The 27,065-nt window shown below is 28.2% G+C and overlaps 1 protein-coding gene and 1 non-coding gene across 2 annotated transcripts; one reads left to right on the top strand and one right to left on the bottom strand.

The window, feature by feature from the left end:
* Positions 1-284: 284 nt before the first annotated feature.
* Positions 285-357, bottom strand: TRNAR-ACG. The gene has a single exon. It is a non-coding gene; the product is annotated as a tRNA-Arg (tRNA).
* A 532-nt stretch (positions 358-889) lies between these two features.
* On the top strand, positions 890-3,752 carry LOC124931774 (growth-regulating factor 4-like). Its single transcript, XM_047472327.1, has 5 exons — positions 890-1,012; positions 1,112-1,338; positions 1,427-1,793; positions 2,524-2,990; positions 3,500-3,752. Exons 2-5 carry the CDS (start codon positions 1,140-1,142, stop codon positions 3,505-3,507), a joined length of 1,041 nt encoding a protein of 346 aa, XP_047328283.1. The 5' UTR covers positions 890-1,012; positions 1,112-1,139; the 3' UTR covers positions 3,508-3,752.
* The last annotated feature ends 23,313 nt before the right edge of the window (positions 3,753-27,065 follow it).

Genomic DNA, 27,065 nt, shown 5'->3' with positions numbered 1-27,065 from the left:
CCGCATCAATCTAAATTTTTTAACAACTACTCAAAAACTCGGGCATCACCCAATTAATCCTAGTGATACTCCTCAAAAGACTTAAATACTAGCCACCATTTGACATTGCAAAAGTAACTGAATTGTCGATTCAACATTCTCGTGACACATACAACTAACCATAATACAACTTTTTTCAAGCACATATCATGCGTAAAAATTTCACCGTTAATAATACTTCAACCAAAAAACGAGATCACCCAATGAGTCCTAGTGATACTCCACAACGCATAATAAAATTAAAGCGACTCTGCTGGGGATCGAACCCAGAATCTCTGGTTTCGTAGACCAGCGCCTTATCCATTGGGCCACAGAGTCATTTATGTTTTTAAACTATTTTTTCATTTTATGTTTTTGTCATTGTGTTTAAACGATTTATTGTTAGAAAGAATGATAAAAAAAGGAACTAGAGAGGAAATGACTTGAAATTTTATTTTTTATTTTTGAGTCAATTAAGTTATGTCACGTTATTTCTTTTTTTAAATTTCATCTCCAAATAAATTTTCTATTTTTTATTAAATTGATAATTTTCAAACAAAAAATAATTTATTTATATATTTAAAATCTAATTAATTATTAAAATAAGGAAAGTGATATCTAACAATAAATTAAATATATGTAAAAAAAATAAATAAATTACTCATAAGTTTAATTAAAATGTTAAAAATAACTTGTTGATTTTTTTTGAAAAAGGAAGTGAAGTGAAGTGGATTGTACAAATTTGGTAATGAAAGAAAAGGCTCAACTAAGAACAGAGATTAACGTTAAGCCGAAGTTATCTTCTCTCTTGTAGTAATGGAGATCAGTAGAAACTCTAGCTACATGTAGAAGTACAAAGCATCGGAGAGGCCCCCACTTTATGTGTGGCCATCCCTACCTGTTGTCTTCTCAATCTTTCTCTTTCTCTTTCTCTCTCTCTCTCTCTCTCTGCTTGCTCTTCTGCGGCCAAACCCTATACTTGTTCCCTCCTGAGGTAACCTTTCATTCTCTGTATACATCCTTTCTTTTACACTGATTGACCGTTTATGGCGTTTCATTCGCAGGTTTCATTTCGCATTTTTTGAAAGTTCAGGAGGTGGGTTTAGTTGTTTTCGAGAAATATGAGTAGTAGTACGTCTTCAATCGCTTCTGTAGTGGATTCTCGGCCACCGTTCACTGCGGCACAGTGGCAGGAGCTAGAACATCAAGCTTTGATATATAAGTATTTGGTTGCTGGACTTCCTGTCCCACCTGATCTCCTTGTTCCGATCCGACGAAGTTTGGAATCTCTGTCTGCGAGGTTTTTTCATCACTCCGCTTGTAAGTTTTTCCTGATCGATTGAACTGATTAAAGATCTCGAGGTTAAATGGGTTTGTTGATTGTTGATTGTTGTTTGGTTTTGTATAGTGGGTTATTGTTCATATTATGGAAAGAAAATTGATCCAGAACCAGGTAGATGTAGAAGAACAGATGGAAAGAAATGGAGGTGTTCTAAAGATGCATATCCTGAATCTAAATACTGTGAACGGCACATGCATAGGGGTCGTAATCGTTCAAGAAAGCTTGTGGAATCTCAATCGAGCTCTCAGTCTTCTTCTTCATCATCAACTGTTGTATCAAGCTTTTCTGGTAACAGTGGTGGGAGTGGAAGTTTCCAGAGTCTTCCTTTTCACTCCATTGCTGCTAATCAAGAAGGCTCTTCATTAAGAAATGATTTATTGAAGTTGCAGATGGAACCTTCCCCTTATGAATCAACAACTGATAAGGAGTTTAGGTATGGATAATCTCTGTTTTTCTTTCTTCACAAAGCCTGAAGATATGTTTTTGATGATTTATACATTTGGTTTAAAAGCTGAACTTGATTTGGGATAGATACCCTTCAAATTGTGCTACCTTCAAACATCATCCTGATTAATCTGAAATTTTGGAAAGTTTGTAGCTTTGTTTTCTTGAGCTAAAACCGAGCCAATCCCATATTGCCTTTGGGCCTCTGGCTGACCCTTTTTTAGGCATATCCCAATTTGTAGTCCCGATATGATTAAGATCCGGTTGAGATGAACTTGTTATTGTTTGGAACTAGAATCAAGATGTGATATATGATTAGTTTAGTTTGCCTAACCTTTGTTGATATTCCCGCATAACTTGTTAGATTGGGTTAAAGGATTAAAATGTAGTTAAATGATTGTTGATGGGATAAGGGGTTATTTGGATTAATTTCAAATAATTTTTCATCAAACAAGGCTCAAGTCCTATTCCGTCTCATTTGAAACACTTCCTGAAGCTGGATCTGGAACGAGTCTATGTTTGGACTAGAAAATATTGGTAAATATTTTTGTAAATTTCAATATCTCATCTAAATGCTGATTTAGATAAGATAATGTTTTGAAGCATAACTTAATTAGACATATATTAGTAAATTTGCTGATGTTTCCAAAACACTTTGCTGTTTTCCTTTGTTTTTTTTCTTATCTGGATAATGGTCATAATAATCACATCATTAACAGGTATTTCCAAGGGTTGAAGCCTGAATCATTCGAACCACATTTATCTCTAGAAGGATCAAGAAATGTTAGGGTTCTTGGCCAAGAAGCTAATGTTGAAGACACTTGGCGACTAATGCCTTCCTCAAATTCAAGATACGGTTCTTGTTTGCAGAACGAAACGCCTCAGCTTTACATGCGCCCTGATCACGAGCCAATCAATGACACACTTATGTCGAAACAACAACAACATTTCCTTTTCAGGAGTGATATTTCATCGATGGGGAAAGAGGGGCATCATGCTATGAGGACTTTCTTGGATGAGGGACCAACTGGTAATAATAAAGGTTTGTGGCCGAATTTAGATGGTCAGAGGTACAATAACAACAACAACAACGACGACGACAAAAGTTCCTTCTCTAACACTCAGCTGTCCATTTCTGTACCCGAAACTTCATCTGATATCTCTACTAGGAATTCTTCTCCAAATGGTAAGGAAAATCCTTTGCTCGTATGCCTATCTTAATCACACAACAAAACCTAGAATTTTATTAGGTTTAATGACCCTATTTTGCTTCATAATCTTTGAGTAAGCCACATTTTGCTTTCTAACCTAACAACATCGAATTAGAAAAAGGAATAGAAGACTAGAGCTTGTTTGATGAAAGTAACTAAAACTATTTGAATAGTTAAATGATTAAGATAAATCAAACAAGGCAAATATATATATGCATATTTTCAATGTTAATTTTAGAGAAGATTTAAGAGTTGATAATATAAAGATAAGAGATGAATAAGAACTATTTGATTGAATTCTTGAAAAGAAAGATTAATTTGATATATTTATTATTGAATGAATTGAGATTACATTATTGTATCTTATTTTAAGTTAATACTACTAATCCCAATATAATATAATTAGTTAAAGATTAAATATTCATTATTTCTATTTTATTATTACATTTACCCTTTTGCCTTGTTCTTGTTTTGCATTGTGCAGATGCTTAAAAGGAAGCAAATTTATGTTGGGATGTGGCTTTGCAAAATAAACAATGTTAGTTTTTTCAAGTGGGTTCTTTTGTTTATCTGGCTTTGATGCTTTTATCACTAATCTCCGAGTCGATTGCGATTTACTGTGATTTGTTGTAATCCTCTGAGAAAACAAAAAATTATCTATTTCTCGTTTCCTAGCACAAATCGAAGGCACGTGAACATATCTCGAATAAAACGCGAGTGCTGCTTTTCCTTGTTTATCGTAATGCAATGTAATTTCAGTTATACAATATTAATATTCATATTTAGGGTTATATTAAAGTGTATGAGTTGAATTAGGTATATAGTCTATTTATTAGATTTTATCATTTTTTACTTATCAAACACTAGTTTTATTTTTTAAATCATAGCTTATTTTCTTGTGAAAATAAGTGTTTCAAAGAAAATAAATATAACGCACTCAAATTTAACCACCAAAATTGTGAACTTTACTTCTTTTGTTTTCTTATTCAAATTCGATTTAATTTGAAGTCCTATTAAGAAATTAGTTTTACTTATTGATATTTAAGTTAAAAGAAATTATAAGCATCAAGTGTTATTTTTTACTCTTTTTTAAGCTAACATTTTTTATGGTTCACTAATTTGATGTATTTGATCATTGATATTTTTTAAATGTGTATTTGATCATTATGTTCATATATTGGATTCAATTAATAATTCGTCCTTCAACTAAACCACTCTTTCTTTAATTCAATTTTCACTCCTTTTTAACAAAGTCATGTTTTGAAGCTGGTACATTCTAAAACTAAAAATAAACGATTTGATATCAATTTATTAGTTTTGATTTTATATTAAATTAGGTATTCTTAGTCTTGTGACCAATAATGTGATTTGTTTGTTAACTTCAATGTGAAATTTTGATTTAAAATTATTTTAGTTGTGATTGGTTAAAACAAGAAGATGTCAATTAATTTGACTTTAAAGTTAATGAATAATTTATTTCAAGTATTTTTTTTATGAATATAGTGAATTTTTTTAAAGAAATTTAATATTTAAAAATTAAATTAAAACAAGAAATTAATTAGTTTTTTTTTTTGGTTTCTTCAGGTTAAAAAAAATAGTTTTTTGAAGTTAATATATTAAAATATTTTTATATTTTCATTTTTCCCTCTATTCATTTTTTGGGTTAATAAATGATAATAAAATAAAAGGAGTAATTAAATAGATGAAATAATAATTAAATTTTAAATAAAATAACCTTAAATACTAAATATATGAAAGTGCCATAGATATGCCCATCCCATTAAAGAATATACGTCACGTTTCCACCGGCCAATGTTCCCACTCTTGTTTGTTTCCTTCTAATCTAATAAAAAAAATTAATTATTGCTAAAGTTAATTTAATTTTCTTTTAATATTTTCACAATTCATTAATAAATAAATATGTTCTTACACATTAATAAATCATTTCAAGACTTCCTTAAAAACCCATCTAAATACATTAATTTGTAATGGTCAGCAAACTTCTTTAATATATTAATATATTCTTTAATATTTCAATAAACTTATAATTTTTTTTAAAAAGATTAATATTAAAAAGTATAATTTGTGGGTTTTTATTAATTTTTGTAATTAAATAAAAAAATAAAAAATGTGATATATCTGATTTAGTTAATGTTTTTATTATTGATTTTTACAATTGTTTTTTTTTACTAACAAAAATTTAAAGTCAAAATTTTAGTTTTAACTTAAAAATACTTTAATAAAAATTAGTCATAATTTCTTAAGGCTGGTTTAAAGAAAGATTTTTTTTTTTGGTTTTATCTGAATTTTATTCTAAAAACTTTGTTAGATATAAATTAAAAAAAAATAATTTTTAAAATTTGAAGACTAATTTACCTTTTGACTTTAGAGGATATGGTGTAGGTGAGAAAATGGTGATTTTGAGAGATGATAAAATTATAGGATAATTTTGGTATTTAAATAATAAAATTATTTGATTTTAAAGTTGATAAGATATTAGAGTTTTGAGATAAAAACTTGATTTTATCCCAAAATCTTTTCATCGAACGAGCTCTTAGGACGTGGTTGAGGAAATAATATTTTGTTTTTTTTTTTCTTTTAAAAATATTGTTTGATAAATATTTTAAAAAATAATTTTTTTGAGTTAAATTACTAAAATAAGAAAAAATTAGGGTAATGAAAATAAGATCATGAAATCTGACTTCACCTGTAAGATGTGAAAGAGAGAACAAAATAATTTTAATTTTTTTTTTCTGAAAAAATTGCTATGTTCTAGAGGAGAAAAAATATATATATATTTTCTTCTTTCTGTGGAAATATGGCAATGTTCGGTAGTTTTTTGTTCCGAATATGTTTATGTTCGGGAGTTTTTTTTTATTCCGAACATGACAATGTTCGAGAAAATAGAATTTATTTTATTTTATTTTTTTGGAAAATTAAAATGTTACTAAGATTTTATCCCAAACATGATGTGCATAAGAGAAAGAATAAAAAATTTCAAGAAAATGGCTATGTTCGAGATAATTTTATTTATTTATTTCCCTCTCCTGCACAAGTGATAGGTAATGTTAGATTCGTGTTATTACTCTTGTTCCCAAATTTATTATCCTATAAGGACTCAACCAAAATATTCTAATATTTTAATTTTCTCTTTGTTTGAAGGTCTAAGGTTTCTTCCTTAGTGCCATTTAAGCTCACAACCATATCTATATTTGGTGCTAAGAACTGTTAGCAAATATTATTGCTCTAAGGGATTTGAGATTGCAATGTTGATAAAAGAAGAATAAAGTAGCAAAAGACAATTTTAGGCAAATATAAAATTAAATATCAGGTCCTAAACCATACAAGATCATAGAAGAACTAAACCATTAAAACACATTATATTAAGTTAGTTTTTAATTTTCTTTAAACTTGGCACTAATTGGTTCACATCATCACCACATCAATCCTAGTTCCCCATGCTTCCATACTACACGGCTATGGTTAAACTTGGTCCACTAAAGAATTCAATAACTAGGGTCCATTTAATATTCTAACATCTTTGGATTAAACTAGTAAAAATAATTAAAAATGTTTTTTTTTAAATAAAATAAAAGTACTAATAATTAATAAAAATAATTTTTAAAAAAATAAACTAAAGAGCTGATATGATGGGTGGTTTTTAAAAATTTTTAACAAAAATTTAATAATTTCTTAATATATTTTTTCAACCATCAAATTATTTAAATAATTGGTCAAAATATTAAAATATTCCTACTTTATTCTTATAAAATAAAAAAATATTATAGTAATTCAACCAATTAAAAATCCAAATAACATAGGTATGTATGAAAATTTCTAAAAACCACACTTCAAACGAGCCTTTATTCATGAGTTAATAGATTTTTTTTTTAAATTTATCTTTTTGAATAAATAATATATTAAAATTCTTCCTCACATTCAATGTAGTACACAACTTAATACATCAGTACTCTCTGAATTTGTCTCCTTTATTATTATTATTATTATTATTATCCACTATCTACCTATATATGCTTTTCCCAATGCTCCTTATTTCTCGTGCCCAGATAAAAAAATAAAATAAAAATAGACAAATAAAAGCTGAAAAAATTGTCTTCATTTAATTTTTCTCGAGTTTTTATAAAACATTATGGAAACAAGGCTCAATTGTCTGTATATAAGATTAAAGGTATTGAATTGTAAATTAAAAAAATAAAATAAATTAAGGTAGACTAAACAATGATTAATGAAAACATGAATAAATTGATAAAATAATTAAATAGACTAAGTGCATACATAACAAAATAATTATATCTCACGTGGAACATGGTTTTGTTCCTTCAGCTATATTAGGCAAATTAACATATTCAAGGAAAAACAATTACCAATTAGATCACTCAATTATTTAGGTTCTTGTAGCAAGAAAAAAATAAAAATAAAAAATTAAAAAAGTTAGTACTAACTAGTACACTTTCAACTTATGATTTTTAAAAAAAAAAACTTTATTTAAATTCTATATTTTTGCAAAAATTTCTAAATTCTAAATCCACTAATATAATTGAAATAGAAGAGTAAGTGCATAAAAAATAAAAATTTACAACCTCACCTGTCACAAACTCAATTCCCAATAAAATTAAATCTTAAAATGAAAACATTGTTTTAGAGAATTTCTAAATTCTAACACAGTTATTAAAATAAAATGTTTCATTTTATAAAATAGTTTATAAGCACCTAATTAAAAGGGAGTTGAAAGACAAGAATAATTTTTAAAAAATTAAATATTATAAATTTAATTCTTATTTAAAACGTTTTAAATTTGAAAAAAAATTATAAAATAAATATCATATTAACTTCGTACCTTCAAAACTTATTTTCAATTTTTTTTCTCTAAACTAAATTACCACAATTAGTTTTAAGAGAAAAATATTACTATTATTTAATATAATAATCTCAATTTATTAAATGCTTTTAATAAGAATGAAATTATAATGATAATCAACATTGATTAAACCTTTTAAATTATAATATTTTCAAATAAAAATTGAATCTGAAATAATTTTCTTTTATTATTTAAATTATTTTAATGTGTTTAATAAACATTAATTTTAAATGTTACAATATCTTTCACTTATTATTTATTTTTTTTTTTTCGTATTTCAATATTGTTTATTGATGTTAGTTTATTTATTTTATTTATTTTTTATATTTTTTATATTTATAATATTATTTAATAATTAATTATATATATATTTATTAATTTAATTTTAATATTAATAAATGATTTAAATTAAAAAAATAGTATATTTGAAAATAAATTATATTATATATTAATTTTTATAAAATTTTGTTAATATATAATTTTAAATATTAATAAATATAATTTAAATTAAAAAATAATATATTTTAAAATAAATGATATGAAAATATTAAAATTTTAATTATATAATTTTAAATATATTTAATATAAATATGATATAAAAAATATATAGATATATATACAAATATTTAATAATATTTTTAAATTCTCAATCACCCCTCCCTCTCAGGGATCCCCCTCTCATATGAAAATCCCCTGTCTCCATTTCTACTTTTATTTTGAAAGGGTAATATAAGTTGATCATAATAATTTTTATTTATTTATTATTATTATATATATTTTCTCTTTTTCGAATTACCTTCTTATTCAAATTTTCAATTGTTAATTGATTTTCGAACTATCTCACATTCTTTTTTGTCAATATAGCTATGTTTTATTCATTTCCATTGTAATCCAAAATTATAATTATAAATTAAAAAAATCAATATATTTATATTTCATATTTTGTTTAATTATTTTAGATATTAAGATGCATATATTATAAATAATAAATAAAAATATATTTAAATGAATATTTTATTATAATAATAATTTTATATAAACATATAAAAATATTAGAAATAGATGGAATAAATGAAATGAATAGAAATAGATTAAATAAATGAAAAAGAATGAATAAAATAATTAAAAAGATATTAAATAGATGAAAGAGAATGAATAAAAAAATAATTAAAAGTAATTAGAAAAAAAAATGATGAAATTATAAGTTTAAACGCTGAGATGGGAGGTAAAAAAAAAATTAAGTTAAAACGTAAAATGTATTTAATTATAATTTTTTTGCGTGAACTTATTACGCAGCGTTTAAGCGCTGAATTGCTATAATCTTGATGGGATCATAATTAATGAAAAATATATTATTTTAAAAGAAAAATTAAGAATCTAACTTTAAATGTCAAAACAATAAAGCAGATTCATATTAATAAAAACAAATCATATATCTATATTAATATCAACAAAACAACCATATTATATATATATATATATATATATATAGTTTAATCATAAACAATTAGTTTTATTATGCAAATCAAATTTGTAATAGTCTTGTTCAGTGTTATTTAAGGTTGAAATTTGACTCAAAATTTTAAATTATGTCATAGGAGGATGGAACTATTTTAGTTATTTGAGACTTTTCTTAAATGTATAAAATATTTGTATTCTTATTCTAATGCATTATCACGTTTATAAATGAAATGATATTACTTATGTATGTTTATTAAAAATGGTTAATTTTTGAGATCCAAGCATTACAGTTTGTTTTATCGAACGTGGTTTGAATGACTTAAAAAAGGTGTAATTTACGAAAAAAATTAATTTTTTTTTGAAAAGAGATAAATTTGATATTTTATTTTCAATAAACTTTGAAACATCGTAACTTTGTGTACAATATATCAATTTGATCGTATTTGTGTTTTAAATTGAATATTTTTAAAGATATATATATTTTAAATTGTCGAATGCAATTTGAATATATTTAAAAATGTGTAATAGGTAAAAATAGTTGGAAAAATCGAAAAGAGAATTGTTATTTTTTTTACTAATATGATAAATAATTAAGAAAACAACGATAAAATAAGTAAAAAATTATTAAAATTGTGATAGTTTAAGTATATAAGACGCAATTCAAAATTCAAATCTTATTTAATAAAAACATCTTAAATTCGAGTCTCAAATTATAATTGTGTGTTTGAACAATATTTTAATAGTTTCGTTTAACGTAAAAAGTTAGTATAACCAGACCGTTATAACTTTCCATTCAAGACGTTAGAAGTAAAAATCTTATTTTCTCGAATATTTAGATATTATAACTCCTCCTCATCTCTTGATACAATCGAGAGACATTGGACATAGTACTTTAAAAACATATTTGTTTTCACGACGAATCAATTTTGTATATCATTAAAAAAAACAACACATCATTAAAAGTTTGTTCATCTCAACAGGGTAGATGTGTAAAAAATAATAGTGACTAGTACAAGATAATGAGTTTGATGGATTTTTAAATGGCTAGGCATCAATCAATAGTCACATGTGATTAAAGATACATATCACCATAATATTCCAATATGGTACTCTCTAACCAACAATTAGTGGAAAATCAAATCATAAAAATCATTATTGGGTGCAATTACTATTATTAAGCATATGTTAATAATGTGAGTAGATTTATTTTTAGAAAATTCATAAATCTGAATATGCCCTTGAAGGTTTTGATATATTTGATTTTAAACCAAATTTTCATTAATTTATTATATTTGCATGCCAAACTAAAGAAAATTACATGGAAATCCGGGGATGAGATTTTTTTGCATGTTATATTCCATTTAAAACCATCTCCAACCGAAAAAACCCATTTTTAAACTCATTTTGGTGTAAATATCACATCAAACAGTAATTCTACTCTAACCAAAAAACCCATTCTCAAACCCAAAAGAATATTCTTATAATATTCTTTCTTACATCAACTTTTATAACTTTTTAATATCACCCATATCTTTTACAAACTTATAAATCACACCACAATATTATAATATCATCCAAATATTTTAAACTTAAATATAAATTAATTATAAAAATTTATTATATATATTAAAGTAATTTTTTTTAATATTATTATAACTTTTTTAAATTATATTATAAATTTATGTTATATAAAAAATATTATATAAATTAAATTAATAATTATATAAATAAACTTAATATAAAATATATGATAAAAATAAAATATAAATAAATAAAACATATAAATAAATAAAACATATAAACAAATTAAAATATAAATAAATTAAAATATAAATAAAATATATAAATTAATTATATAAATAAGTTTAATATATAAAATTGATGAAATAAAAGTTCAAGGGCTAAAAAGTAAAAAAAAAAAATATATGCGATCTGCTACAGTAGCAACGCACATATGCAGTATTTGGAGAGGGAGTATGGGATATCCCATTTTTTGTTTCCGTTTGGAGTACTATTGGAGCTGCTGATCTCATTTTGGGTTTCATTTTGCAGCTCTATTGGAGATGCTCTAAGGTCGCTTAGATTCACGATTTTGGAGGCATTTTGAATCTTGTTTGTTTGATCGGGTCTTTTGAGCTTTAATTTGGTATATTATATATGATTCTTTGACACTTGAATATTAGATGTGTTTTCTATAGATTGTATTTTTGTTTTGTTTTGTTTTGAGCATTGTGGTTCTTTTTTCAATTTTGTTTACGTAAAAGTCATACTCTCTATTTTAATTTAAAACGTTTAAATGATAATCGAATTCGTAATTAGGCGGTTCAAGTTCATCAATTTATCAGTTTTGGTTAATTCCGATTTTACAATTTATATTAATAATTGATTAACCGAACCGATATTTGTTTCGGTTTTAAATGTTTTGACAGTCATTGATGAAAACTGTAAAAATAATCAATTGATTTGTACTAAATTTTTTTTCTCCATGTCCCGCTCATATCACCAGAATCTCACAACTCTCTCGATTGCCCTCACAGACTGTCTTTAAATTTTCGCCGATAAAGGATCTGGGTCCAGCAAAGGCGATGATAGTCCAGATCTAGTCCGACCTCCATCGACTTCACCAACAAAGGAGATGCAGAGATGGTTCGACCCTTTTCTCAACAAACAGAACGGGAAGCGGGATTGAGTAAGAGTACATAAGACGATACATTATAATGAAATAATTATAATGAATTATAAATATATAATTAATTTATAGGCTAAACCGATAGAAAAATATCTTAATCGAAAACCGAACCAAATAATTAGAATTGGTTAACTGTTAAACCAAAACCGATAAGCTATATATATGTTCACTTAGGTTTTTAGTTTCTGACTTTTTTTTTTTTGCACAGCGCTACCCATGACCTTTGGTCCTAGACTTGAGTTAAAATATGAGATAGCATTCTTATAACTTGAGTTATTATAGTGGGTTCATTTATAGATATTTTAGAAACAATGAAACCATCTAAAAGAGTTTAAAGTTTGTACATTGTATCTTCTTAAGATTATATGTTTGATGCAAATACATGAGATTTAAGTTTGAGTACTTTAAGTTCATCAAATGTACAAGTTCTAATATTTATGTTAACGAAGTATCTATTATCTATTTTTTTTTTTTTATTTCTAAGCTAAATACACACACACACACACAAAAAAAAAACAATGGATATTAGTTTTGGGGTTGTTTATTTTGGGATGGCTAACCTGATCCCATTCAAATTAGAGTATTTTTAGGAGTTGAAGTAAATTTTTTTTTTCGAAAGACGACGTAAAGTCAATATAATAAAAGTCATAAAAAGGCAAATGAGTTACATGAGTTTAAAGGAAATCAGAGTAAAAACAAACTGAATGAGGTAAAAAAAAGAGAGATAAAAGATGACAAATGAGAATTGAGAATTAAATTGCAATGAAATCAGTGGTCATGGTGACTTTCTCGTACGCGATGTTCCAGTTTTTACAAATTAACCAATTCTTCTCGCCTGTGGGAATACGTCTCCACGTTCGGATGAGGGAGTTGCCGTCAGTGATAATATTGTTCTAGACTGTATCCGCATTGTTGCGGACATCTGAGAAAGCTCTAGCGTTCCTCTCCATCCAAATGTGATAAACAATGTTGGCGAAAAAACATTTGAAGGTATTGTTGCAGAAAATATGAAAAATGTGCTCAATGTGTTAAACGTGTCAAAAACATGTGAAACGTGACAAAACGTGAAAACCCGTATTAAACGTGTCAAAAATATGAGAAACGCGTTAAACGTGTCAAAACGTGAAAAACATGTTAAACATGTCAAAAACGTGTTAAACGGATAAAAATGTGTTAAATGAGTCAAATACATATTAAATGAAAAAATAAAAAATTAATTTGGGTTACCCAACCCAACCCATACCCAACCCATATTAGTAAATAATATGGGTAGGAGTGAGAATAATTTGGGTTTACCCAAACCCAAACCCAAAATATTAAATTGGGTTGATTAATTTGGTTGGGTTGGGTTGAGTATGGGTTGGGTTAGGGTTACTCAAATTATATAAATTTAATTTAATTATCTATTATTAATCCAATATAAATTAATCATCTTCCAACTTTAAGTCGAACACATTTTTGACATCTTTAACACGTTTTTCACAAGTTTAACACGTTTTAAACATTTTTAACATGTTTTAAACATTTTTAACACATTTTCACACTTATAACACGTTTTCACACGTTTTCACGTTTTTAGCACGTTTTAACACGTTTTTGACATGTTTAACACATTTTCACACTAACAACACGTTTTCAAAGTTTTAACACATTTTCATGTTTTATCACGTTTAACACGTTTTTGACGTGTTTAATATGTTTAACACGTTTTTGATAAATTTAACACGTTTTTGGCATGTTTAACACGTTCTTGACATATATAACACGTTAACACGTTTTTGATAAGTTTAACATGGTTTTCACGTTTTTGGCACGTTTAACACATTTTTGATATTTTAACACATTTAACACGTTTTTGATATGTTTAACACGTTTCACATGTTTAACATGTTTTTCACGTTTTTGGCATGTTTAACACGTTTTTGATATATTTGACACAATATTCACACGTTAACATGTTTTTTACATTTTGACACGTTTAACACGTTTTTGATATGTTGAACACGTTTAACACATTTTTGGCTCATTTAACACATTTTTGGAAAGAAAGAAATTCAAGAACTCACAGTGGAAGTAGAACCGCTGATGATATTTGGAGAGATATAACTTCAGATGGAAATGCACTCATTCAATCCTGGAGAGGAATCGAAAGGAATGAAGAGAATAGAAAGCTCTGCCATATATGGGATATTTCGTTTGAGAAGGTCACAAGTAGAATAAAAATAAAAACGCTGTAGGCGCTAATTGATTATTGTTATTGTCTGTAATTCAATTATTGTTTCATTGTCAAATCTAGAAATTGTCTAGATTTGATCTTAAACTTTTGTATTTTTTTCCCTCTTTTGGATTTTTTTAATGAAATGGCACTAAACTGTTTTCCCAAAAAAAAAAACACGTTTCAATACGTTTAACACGTTTTTTTTTACGTTTTTTTTTACGTTTAACGCGTTTTTGCACATTTAACATATTTTGCACATTAACACGTTTTGACAAGTTTTAACACGTTTTTCACGTTTTTGGCATGTTTTTGGCACGTTTTTCACATTTGGCACGTTTGGCACGTTAAATGTGTGAAAAATATATTAAACGTGTCAAAATATGAGAAACATGTTAAACGTGTCAAAACATGCAGAAATGTGTAAAACATGGAAAACATGTTAAACGTGTCAAAATGTGTCAAAAACGTAAAAAATGTGTTAAACATGTTAAAAACGTGTTAAACGTGTCAAGAATGTGAAAACATGTTAAATGTGTCAAAACGTGTTAAGCGTGCCAAAAACGTAAAAAATGTATCAAAATGTGTTAAATGTGTCATAATCGTGAAAAACGTGTCAAAAATACGATAAACTTGTTAAAATATGTTAAACATGCCAAAAACATGAACAACGTGTTCAACGTGTCAAAATGTGTTAAACGTGCCAAAAACGTGTTAAAACGTGTTAAACGTGTGAAAAACGTATTAAACATGTCAAAAATGTGGAAAACGTGTTAAACGTGCCAAAAACGTGTTAAACATGCCAAAAACATTAAAAACGTGTTCAACATGTCAAAATGTGTTAAACATGTCAAAAACGTGTACAACGTGTCAAAAACGTGTTAAACGTGTCAAAAATATGAAAAACGTGTTAAACCTATCAAAAACGTGAAAATGTGGCAAATGTGTTAAACGAATAAAAATATGTTAAATGAGTCAAATACATGTTAAATAAAAAAATAAAAAAATAATTTGGGTTACCCAACCCATACCCAATCCAATCCAACCCAACCCATACCCAACCCATATTAGTAAATAATATGGCTTGGTTACGGGTTGGATAAATTTAATTTGGGTTGGGTAATATGGGTACCCGTTTGTTCACCCCTAAATATGGGTTGAGTTATGAGTTAGGTAAATTTAATTTGGGTTGAATATGGGTTGGGTAATACGGGTTGGGTTTACCCGTTTGCTCACCCCTAAGTAAAATACCCTCCGCTATGGATTATCCTTAGTATAAATGGGTTCTTTACAGGAAATAATTACTTCTACTAAAGAAGGGTTCATAAAGTTATGTCTACCAAACTTAAAAATTGAAAATTAGACCCTCAATCACAGTTTTAATTCCAATTCCAATGCTAATTCCAACGTTACCAAACTCACCATACAACCAAATGTGCACGATAATTAATCCTTTTTTATTAGGAGATCCGGATTATATTTCGTATATAATAGTTAATCTTTTATGTTAGGAGTGATCCTGGATTATATTGTGTCGTTTTTTTTGATAGTTTTAAATTAGATAATATAACGCTGGTCATACTTTATTAAGATCTATATCTGGCAGATTGATTACTCAAATCTATATATATATAATGATGCTTAATTTTTAAAGTGTCCGGATTGCCTGGTCGAGAGCTGTGGTTAATTTGGATACTTGGGTCGAATTGTGGGTTGACCCGACTTTAAATTTAAAACGGTTAAAAATAATATAAAAAATGCTAGAGGTATGTTTTGAACTTGCAACCTAACAAAACAAGTACAACTCTTTAACCAACTAAGACTTTATATTTTAAATTCAATACCAAATTTGATTACCGCGAGACGTTTAAACATTAATATAAATTCAAATTTTTAACTAACTAATATATATATATATATATATATATATATATATATATATATATATATATATATATATATATATATATATATAATGATGTTGAGTAAATGGATACTTGAGTCGAATTGTGGGTTGACCCACTCATAAACTTAAAACGGTTAAAAATAAAATTAAAAATATTATCCGTAATTTTTTTTCACGGTTTTTTATAATATTAATCGTGCAAATGCACGGCTAAATGCTAGTTTATATAAGTTTTTATCTTAACAAAACTCTATATTTGATATATCAGACATTTTCTATTCGATTGTAGTCAATATAATAGTTGGATGGTTCAAATTGTCTTGAATACTTATCCCTAATTTAAATGAATGAGAACATATCCATAATATATATTTAATACTAGGGAGGACTTAAATGCTGTGCTTACATTTCCATAAATTATAAATATTTAAAAAATCTCTAAATTTAATAGGTTAATAAATCAATTTTTTTTGTAAGTTATAAATAAACATTACACCCTCGGTTATTCATTCATGACTTCAATTTCAATTTAAGGCATTTTAAATTTTAATAAATCAATTGAATTTAACTTAATATTTATTATTATAATAATCCATAATACACACTGTTATTAAATAATATATATTATAATTATGTCACATTCTTATATAAATGAACTTTATTTGCAATTTAAATTTTGGTAATGGCGTTGGGGACAAATTTTGTGCCATCACACATTTCTCAAATATCTCTCTATTATTAAAGCCTACACACTAGCAAACAACTTGTTTTTTTTTCTAGCTATGGATGATGATGAGACATATAACTAATTTAATTAATTAATATATGATAATAAATGTCACGCACTTCAATCATTCAATTGAGATTATTAATCTACAATGGTTATCCCCGTCAGACATACACGCAAACGCCAAATGTGTGGGCCATTTTCAGAGCTCATTATTTCATTCCAATTTTATTATTTTCTTATAAGGATAAGATATAATTGATGACATTAACAATCGGGATATCTATGAATTATAAAAGAGAAATTTAACTCAATTGTATAAGTTTCATGGTTGGTATATCAAATTTATATTAATTTGTATTGAGAAAATGATAAGTTGCTTGAATCTAGATTCAAATTCGGGTACAAAAACCCATTTGTTTTTGTATTGAATTACCCTTGTACATGAATTATTTTCTATTTTCATAAATCAAAATTTCCAAAATATTTCAATTACAGAAAAAGAAGCAAAGTAAGATGAATTGCAAATCTACTTTTGTTTTTATCTTTAAGAACAAATTCTACGAGGAGCTTAAAAGTCATTTTCTTTCGTTTGTACAGATGATAGCCATTCGACCATATTTAGGTTGACTGATATTTGGTTCGATATGTGACTAATAGTCTATCGAAATTTTTCGTAGGCATTGGTGGGTCATTTGTTTTGTGCAAACTCACTTCTCTACTATAAAAGAGATGTATATAGTTGTCATATATTGAATTGTTTTAATAAAGAATGGTTGTAGTTTATTTTTTACATAGTCTATTTATTATATAAGTACATTTTTATGTTTTTTGTATTAGTGTCTCTCTATTTTAATTATATATAAAGATGATCAATAATTTTTTACGTTAACTACCTATCATTTAAAAATGACGATTTATGTACATTGTCATATGAATGTTACGTAAAGAAAAGGATGGAGTTAAGATTTGAAATCTATCCGAGTTAAAATTTTTAAACAAAAACCACTACAACACACGTCATTTAAAAGAATAAACAACATACCTGATCATTACAAACCCTAAAACGAGACTTAACTAGCTAAAAGGTTATCAGAAACTTCAATTGACGGCATAGAAGGACAATTACAAACTCTATAAACTAAAAGAGAAAGGGATTGTAATTTGAGCGGACCTCTTTTTGTCAAGAACCAATGTCATTGTGTCAAAGCAAGCAAGTACTTCAATATCAGTCTAAATCTAAAGTGATAATAATAATAATAAATGTGTATTTTTATTATTCAAGCGTCTCTTGAATTATCTAAATCTCTTATAATTATCTCTCATAAATGAGACTCTTTAAGTGTCTTATTTGATGTCTAAGTTTTGTTTTTAATATATATATATATATGTTGTAATTGTGTCATTATTTCACAAGTTTAATAAAAATAATTTCATTCAAGTTTGTTTATCTCTCTAAAGTCTTTATTCATTTTTCTAATAAACTTCTTCACGGTTCGATCATCGAAGTCTTGATTGTGACTTCGTTACATGGTATCAAAGCTTTGGTTACATTCGTGAAGAAGGTATCGTTGTTATTTGATATGAAAAGTGGTAGTCGTGTATCTGGACTCGGTTTGAAATTGTTAAACTAGTCAAACTACCGGATATGGAAGACCCATATGAAATCATACCTCGTCGGGGAAGACTTGTGGGACATCGTCGTCTACGACGAGGATGTAGCTCCTAAGGATGTAGTTGAAAATGCGGAAGCATCGAAGAAATGTAAGAAACTGAACGCGAAGACATAATTTGTGTTGAAGAGGTTAATATTTCATAATCTGTTCGAGCACATGATCGGTTATGAATCTGCTCATGAGATCTGGAAAACGCTTGATCGTCTTTTCAATATGAAGAACGAGGCTCATCTCCATATACTTGAAAACTAGTTGGCAGCCGCAAAGAAAATTGAAACTGTCTCGAAGTTATTTCTTAAGGTAAAGAACATATGCTCATAAATTTCTTTATTGAACCTATATGAGAAAATTTTAGTGGCTCGAACGAAGGTATATTGTTTGAGGACTTTGACCCGAGTATATGCCATTTATTACCTCAATTCAATGATGAGCACAACAACCTTTGCTCGAGGAGTTCAAAAATCTCTTGTCAACACAAGAGTCGTTGGCCGCACAAATGGCTGGAGCAAGTATAAAGGATGAGTCAAATAGTGCATTGTTCGTAAAGAAATCAAGTTGAAAAAAGGTAAAGTCGAAGAAGGAAGAAACACGTTAGGATTATTCAAATATTCTTAAGAAGCTCCGTAAGTGTTTTATGTGTGACAAGACTTGACACTTCAAGAAAAATGTCGAGTAAATTTGGATAAAATTTTCACTAGTTCAAATCTCAGAGAAAAGTCTAACCAGCGTGTTGAGAAGGACTAAGACAAGACTTTTCATGTAGATGTGATGATTTTGAAGGAAAAGTAAATAGAGGAGTCTCATGGTAAATATGAGATCAATCAAAGGTGGATCGTTGATTAGGGTGTGAACATCACGTTACCATAGATAATTCCGTGTTCTTATCAAGTCGAACTCATAATGGGGGCGGTGGCATTGTCACAATAAATAACTCGGTTCATGAAGTTAAAAATGAAGGATAAGTTATCATTAATAATGGGAAGGGAGAACTTATTACTCTGAAAAATGTCTACCACGTTTCAAGAATTTGGAAGAACCTTTTTTCGGTAGCAAATATTGTAGATGCTGTAAATCTTGTTTTGTTCGGCCCACATGATGTGAAGTTTTTAAGGAACGTGAAAGAAATCAAGTCGGATGTGGTTCACACTGGAACTCTGGTAAATGATCTCTTTTTCTTTTCAGCATCAAATTCATACATAAAAAATGTGAATGACAAAAGAACCTCCTTTCTATGGCATGCAATGCTTGAGCATCTCAATATGACTAAGCTTAGTGTTATGTCTCGAAAGAAACTTGTCAAATGTTTATTTGAAGGTCTGAGGATCGAAGAGGGAAGTGTGTGTGAAAGATGTCAATATGAGAAGGCTCATCGACTTTCATTTGATACTCTATATCGAGAAGCAGGGGTCTGTTGGATCGAGTTCATAGTGACTTGATGGGACCAACTCAGACTACCTCATACTCGGGAAGTAAATATATGTTGTTGTTTGTGGATGATTTTTCCCAGTTCACTTGGGTATACTTCGTGAAAGAGAAGTCCGAAGTGTTCTTTAAATTTCTCGAGTTTAAGGAGATAGTAGAAGGAGAACAAGATAGGAGAGTTTGAGTACTGTGGATAGACAATGGTGAGGAATTTTGCTCAAAAGAGTTTAATTGTTTTGTAGAAAAAGTGGCATAAAAAGAGAACTATCCTATCCAAAAATCCCACAACAGAATGGGATCGCCGAAAGAAAGATTCGACACCTTACAGAGACTTGTAAGTCGTGTCTGCATATGAAGAATGTACCAAATCAATATGAAGTTGTGCTACCCATGTCATCAATCAGGTTTCTCTTACTCCAAATAACTTAAAATCTCCATTTGAGATGCTTTATGGTTTTAAACTAAGTGTTAAGAATTTTCGAGTTTTTATATCTATTTGTTATGTCCATATTTCAGATTCAAGAAGGAGCAAATTGGACGCAAATGTAGTCAAATGCGTGTTCGTTGACTATGATGAGAGAAGAAAAGGGTGGAGGTGTATGGCTCCATCAACCCACAAAAGCATTGTTTCGAGAGATGTGATTTTCGACGAAATATCTTCGTACTACATAAATGATGTTGAGGAAACTGTTCAGACTAATCTTCCCATATCCACGTCTATGGGAAGCTCCTCTAGTAGTGATAATAGTGACAAGGGGAGCCCTGACTTAGCTCAAGATACTTCGGTCGATGAAAGAAAAAAAAAGTGAGTTTACCAGGAAGTCCACATCAGGAAGAATATAGTCAACAACAGAATGGGGAATCTCGAACAACAAGGAACATTGTAAGGCCTATCAATTCAGGGATGATAATTTTGTAACAACCTTCTCTTGTTTCTTGGCAAACGCAATAGACGACGATGAACCCATTTTTTATAATGAATCAAAGAATGTCAAGGCATGGGTGACATAAATGGAGGAGGAATTGCACGCTCTCAAAAAGAATGAGAAATGAAAAGTCGTTCCGAAGCCTCCTAGTACTCAAGCAATCACATGTAAGAGGGTGTACTGAATCAAGCGAAAGGCTGATGGAAGCATAAATCGACACAAAGCTAGATTGGTCGTTTGAGGATTCTCACAAAAGTATGGAGAAGATTATGAGGATACATTCAATCAAATTGTGAAGATGGCGTCAATTCGCACTATGTTGGCCTTAGTAGAAAGTTCTCAATGGAAGTTCTGACAATTGGACGTTAGTAATGCATTTCTTTATGGAGAACTTGATCGCCCAATATATATGAAAAAACTACCTGGATTCGAGAAGAAGGATGGTCAACAATTGATTTATAGACTTAAGAATGCACTATTTGGATTAAAGCAAGCCCCGCGTAATGGGTATGGAAAGATTGTAGAATATCTTCATATTTGTGGGTACAAAGCTTTAGAATCTGACTTAAATCTATTAATAAAGAAGCATCAATGACAGATGGTGGTGGTGCTTCTATATGTGGATGATATAATCTTGACGAGCAATAACTATGATGAGGTTTCTCGGCTACCAGTTGAGCTCTCGCTTTGTTTGAAATGAAGAAACTTGGTGAACTTGGAACTTTCCTTGGTCTACAAATCGAAATTTTTGAGAAATGTTTGTTTGTATCGCAGATCAACTACGCAAATAAGTTGGTAGAAAAATTTGGTATGATAGATGGAAAAAAGATTTATACTCCTTTCGACGTAAATCCTAAACTCAGTCGAGACAAAGGAATATGTCTACTAGATCCTTGTCCGTATCGTGGTCTTGTGGAAAGTCTGATTTATTTGAGTATAACAAGTCCTGACATTGCTTATACAGTTGGATTGGTGAGTCGATACATACAAGAGCCAAGAAATTCATACCTCGAGGAAAGCAAAGAAAATTCTGAAGTATATTAACACCTCACTAAATATAGGTCTACTCTACAAGAAAGATGCAAAATTTGTCTTATAAGGATTTGCGGATGCTTACTTTGCTAGAGATCGAGAAGATTGAAGGTCCACATATGGGTTTGTTTTTCTTTGTGGAAAAACTAGCATATCTTGGAGTAGTAGGAAGCAATAATCGATATCATTGTCTACGAAAGAAGCGGAGTACAAAGCATCAGTTCACGCAACACATGAGTGCAAATGGCTTCGTAGACCCTTGGAGGATCTTTATGTCAAGTTTGATCAACCGATTCCTATCCATGAAGATAGTTTGAGTACTATTAAATTGAATTCAAATCATGTGTTTCATGCGAGGATAAAATACACTAAGTTGGAGCATCACTTTATTCGTGAAAAAATACTGGAGGGAATCATTAAGATGATTGCAGTAAGGAGTGAAGACAATGTTGCTGATATTTTTGCAAAATCACTTCCCAAAGGTTTACTATCAAACTTGGGACTAATTCAACAAACCTCACTTTAAAGGGGAGTGTTAGAAAAAGTGATGATAATAATAAATGTGTATTTTCATTATTCAAGAGTCTCTTGGATTATCTCTCATAAATGAGACTCTTCAAGTCTCTTATTTAATGTTTAGGTTTTATTTTACTATTTATAAGTTATAATCTTGTCTTTATTTCATAAATTCAATAGAAAGAATTTCATTCAAGTTTGTTTGTTTTTAAAGGTTTTATTTATTTTTCTAATAAACTTCTTCACATTTTGATCATCGAAATCCTAATTGTGACTTCGTTACAAGTCTGTACCTCGTACTTCTTCATTATCTTTGATCGCCGAAACTCTGCCTGACAAAGGAATCAAAGATATAAAAAATTGATTAGATCAGATTGGAATGAAACAATGACAATTGAGTTTAATCAAATTTGGACCAGAGAAGGTTGCGAGATTCAGAGAGGAAGAAAAGGACGGAAGTGGATGACTTAGATAATTCCGAACGAGTTATGAACTATTTATGTCAATATATATATATATATATATATATATATATATATCACTTATTTATATATATATATATATTGGGTCACCCGGACTATAATCCAGGTAGTCCATAAAATAGGATTCTCTTTGCGTAAAGTTTTTTTTTGTATGATTGTTTGATTCGTTTAACTTGCTTGACTTCACTCTTATTGTTTGGAAACTTTAATGAGTTCAAATTTGGAATCACGAGAATTTTTGACATTTCATAGTGTGATTTTATGTTTTTAAATTGTTTCACTAATTAGAATCTAAAATTTCTTTTAGTATTTAAACTTTAAATGTTCTTTACCTTCTATATGTATCTCTTTATATGGAATGAATTGAGTTTCCTAAATTTATTTGAAACAAAACTTTGTTCCCTTAATTTATTTTATACAAAACTTTGTTCCCTTAATTTATTTTATACAAAACTTTGTTCATAGAGAAATCTTTTTATTTTCTAAGATAGATAATCGAGTTGTATTAAACTGGTAACCAACAAATACTTGACTTTAGCAACAAATAATTTTCAATCAAAATCATCATTAATGAAACAATCATATTCTCTATCAAGGAATAAATCACACACACATATATATATATATATATATATATATATATATATATATATATATATATATATATATATATATATATATATATATATATATTTAAAAGAAATCTATTCACAAACATCTAATCGAACTGAATAAATATCTATAAACTTTGGTTTACATTTTGTTGTGAAATAAGTTGATTATATCTCATATTTTGTTTTATCTTTTCATTTTAAAAATAATAGTCTATAAAGTATTTGCACAACTAAGTAGCAAAGATATTTATGCTAAGAAAAATGACAATTTAACCATCTTCCAAATTAACAAAAGTGAGAATATTTATAGCATAAGTTAAATAGAATTGTATCATATGCTAACTAAAACATTATTCTAATCTACATTGATGTGGAAATATAGAATGATTTGAAATATAACTTATTGAAAGATCCAATCGATAAGTCATACGTATCTCTTATTAAATCTTCAAATATAAAGTTGTTTTGGTAAATTGATTTATAATTATAAACAAAGAAAAAGATGAAGTGATACAATTGGTTTTAAAATATTTAATAAAAGAACCATCTCACTTTATATCAAATGAAATTTTTTAATTTTTTTATTTGAATGGAGGAGAACTAACATGTCGACACCCGAAAGTCCTTCCAATTAGAATCGAACTCGTGATATTCGGATTTTTTAAGTCGATTTTTATCAATTGACTACTTTGGTGGGGTTATATATGTTAGAAAATTAAATCTGTATGAATACGACAAAAAAATTAAGTTCCACAAATAATTGTAACTAAATAAACTTTATGAAAAAACTTATTGGGTACTGTCCTTAGAGAGATTTCACCTTCTCGAGTAGGTCACTCGTCGCGGTAGGATGTTAATGACGCTTCCTCTCAGGATTCAACAACTCTTCTCGTTAATGTCACAATCTACTTAACGAGGCTCAGAGGATAATAGTTTTAGATGCTCTCGAAAATATCGATTATTCTTTTTGAAAAAATATATTTATAATCTTTTCTACCTCTAATATATATATATAGAAAAATATACAACAAAATGTTTTCTTAATCGATCACAATTAATTTCTTTTTAAATATCCATTTACACCCTCTTGGTTTAGTTCTAGTAGGTAAGTCTACTATTTCCCAAGTATGATTCATCAATAATTAATTTATCTCATTGTCTACGGCTTCTTTCCATAGTGCACAATTCGACGAAGAAATAACTTCATTATAAATTAACGGGTCTCCTTCAACTAAAAACATATAATAATCATCTCCTAGGTTGTTTCCTTTCTTATTCTCTTACTCCTCCTCAATTCAATTGTATCAATATTTTCTAAAGTATCAACCTCAATCTCATTATTATTTTAATTATTAATTGAAGGAGGTGATTTACTAATCGATAATTTGAAAGGAAATACATCTTCAAAAAATTCAGCATTTTTAGATTTAATTATTGTATTTGTATTTAATAGATCACTTTTTAACATTTAAAATCTATATGCTGCACTATTTTTAGCATAACCAATAAACATACAATCACATGTCTTAGATCCTATTTTTCTCTTTTTAATATCAGATAAGAGAACTTTAGCTAAACATCCTCACACTCTTAAATATTTTAAGTTAAGTAATCTATCATCCCAAATTTCAAATGGAATTTTTCCTATTTTGTAAAATATAACTCTATTTTGTATAAAACATGCTAAAAAAATAGCTTCACCCCACAAATTGAAAGAGCACCCAAACTTATAAGCATAAAAATCATCATTTCATTTAATTTCCTATTTTTTCGATCAGCTATCCCATTAGATTCTGGTGAATATGGTGGAGTTACCTCATGTATTATGCCATGTTGTTTACAAAATTCACTCAAGGATTTAGAGTCATATTCTCCACCTCCATCGTATCTTAGTCTTTTAATAGTTATATTTAATTTATTCTCTACTTAAGCTTTATATTTTATAAATTTTCCTTCAGTCTCATCTTTATTTCTTAAAAGATATATGTATGTGTATCTAGACTTGTCGTCTATAAATGTTACATATTATCTTTTTCCTCCTCTAGACATGTTAGATTTCATATCACCCAAGTCTGAGTGTATAAGATTTAATAGTTCACTTTATCTATTATTAATTACTTTACATGGTTTCTTTGTACTCTTAGCTTATACACACATGAAATTTTTCATTTTTATTAGTTGATACATCATGTAAAATATTCAATTCTTTCATTTTCTGAATATAACTATAATTCAAATGTCCTAATCTAGCATGCCATAAATTAAACGAGTCAATCATATAAGCAGAAGAAGATGCATTATTATTAATAACTTCAAGAACATTTAATAAAAATAGACCATTAGCAAAATAATTTTTGCCTACGAAAATATTATTTTTCGTAAGTGTTAGTATATCATAATCAAAAGTGCTCTTCACTCTAGCCTTCCTCAAGATAGAAACTGACACAAGATTTGAGCGAATCTCGGGCACACGAAGAACATTAGTCAATGAGAGGATTTTACCGGTGGTGAATTTTGGATTCACATTTCCTTTTCCACAAACTTTAATTCTTCTTGAGTCTGCAATAAAGACTTGTTCATCTCCTTCCCCTACCTTAGTGTATGAACAAAATGCATTTCTACTAAATTTCTATTAGCAGAGATATGCCTAGTAGCACCAGAGTCTATCACCCATGACTTTTCTTTTGCCACAAGATTTATTTCAAAGACAACCGCAACTATCACATCATCTATCTCAACTACTTTGATCTAGGAGCAGGTCTGTTGTCTCTCTTCATGTTCCTACAACTAACTGCATGGTGATCAAATTTTCCACAAACAAAATAGTTACCTTTCTTTTTCTCTTATGATGATGAGGTTGCACTATCCTTTCATAATGTTTTTCGTTTGATCTAGTTTATTGTTTTCTATCCGTCCAACGATGGGGACAGTTATGATGGAATGAACGAGAGTTGATGTTACCACATTGATGTTGCACTATGTTGGCTTTTATTGTTAGTTCCTTTGATTTCTCCGTTTTATCTTGATGTTTATTTTTCTCCTCAATGCGAACATGAACAATGACTTCTAGTAGTGTCATTACTTTCCTTTCGTGTGCTTCATGGAATTCGTGTAGTGCTTTCAAGAATTTGGAAGTTTCTCTTTTAGTGCACCAACAACAAAAGCCTCGGGTAAAGTGATACCTTCAATTGTTAGTTCATAAACAATCAAGTGGAACTCATGTATTTGAGAAGAAACATATTTTCCCCTATTCATTTGAAAATTTAAAAAAATTTACTATAACATATTTTTTATTGCATGCATCTTCAATGATATGTTTATTTATCAAGGTTTCCCAAATCTCATATGCTTTATTAAAATTTGAGTAGACATCAAAAAAACTCATTTGTTAAGGCATTTAGAATTATTGTTTTGCAGATTTTTTCTGCTGTAATCCATTTTTCCAAATTTTCCAAAGATTCAATACTTGTATTATCCAAATGTTTGGAAGTAGTTAAAACAAATT

The sequence above is a fragment of the Impatiens glandulifera genome, chromosome 3, assembly GCF_907164915.1.
Source record: "Impatiens glandulifera chromosome 3, dImpGla2.1, whole genome shotgun sequence".
Taxonomy (NCBI): Eukaryota; Viridiplantae; Streptophyta; class Magnoliopsida; order Ericales; family Balsaminaceae; genus Impatiens; species Impatiens glandulifera.
This window is presented reverse-complemented; position numbering and strand designations above follow the sequence as displayed.

What these genes read in the sequence shown, in the direction of transcription:
- LOC124931774 (XM_047472327.1), top strand. Translation starts at nt 1,140, where the DNA reads ATGAGTAGTAGTACGTCTTCAATCGCTTCTGTAGTGGATTCTCGGCCA. An exon ending in GTTTTTTCATCACTCCGCTT is followed by an intron (nt 1,339 to 1,426) that starts GTAAGTTTTTCC and finishes GGTTTTGTATAG; the next exon opens with TGGGTTATTGTTCATATTAT. An exon ending in ACAACTGATAAGGAGTTTAG is followed by an intron (nt 1,794 to 2,523) that starts GTATGGATAATC and finishes CATCATTAACAG; the next exon opens with GTATTTCCAAGGGTTGAAGC.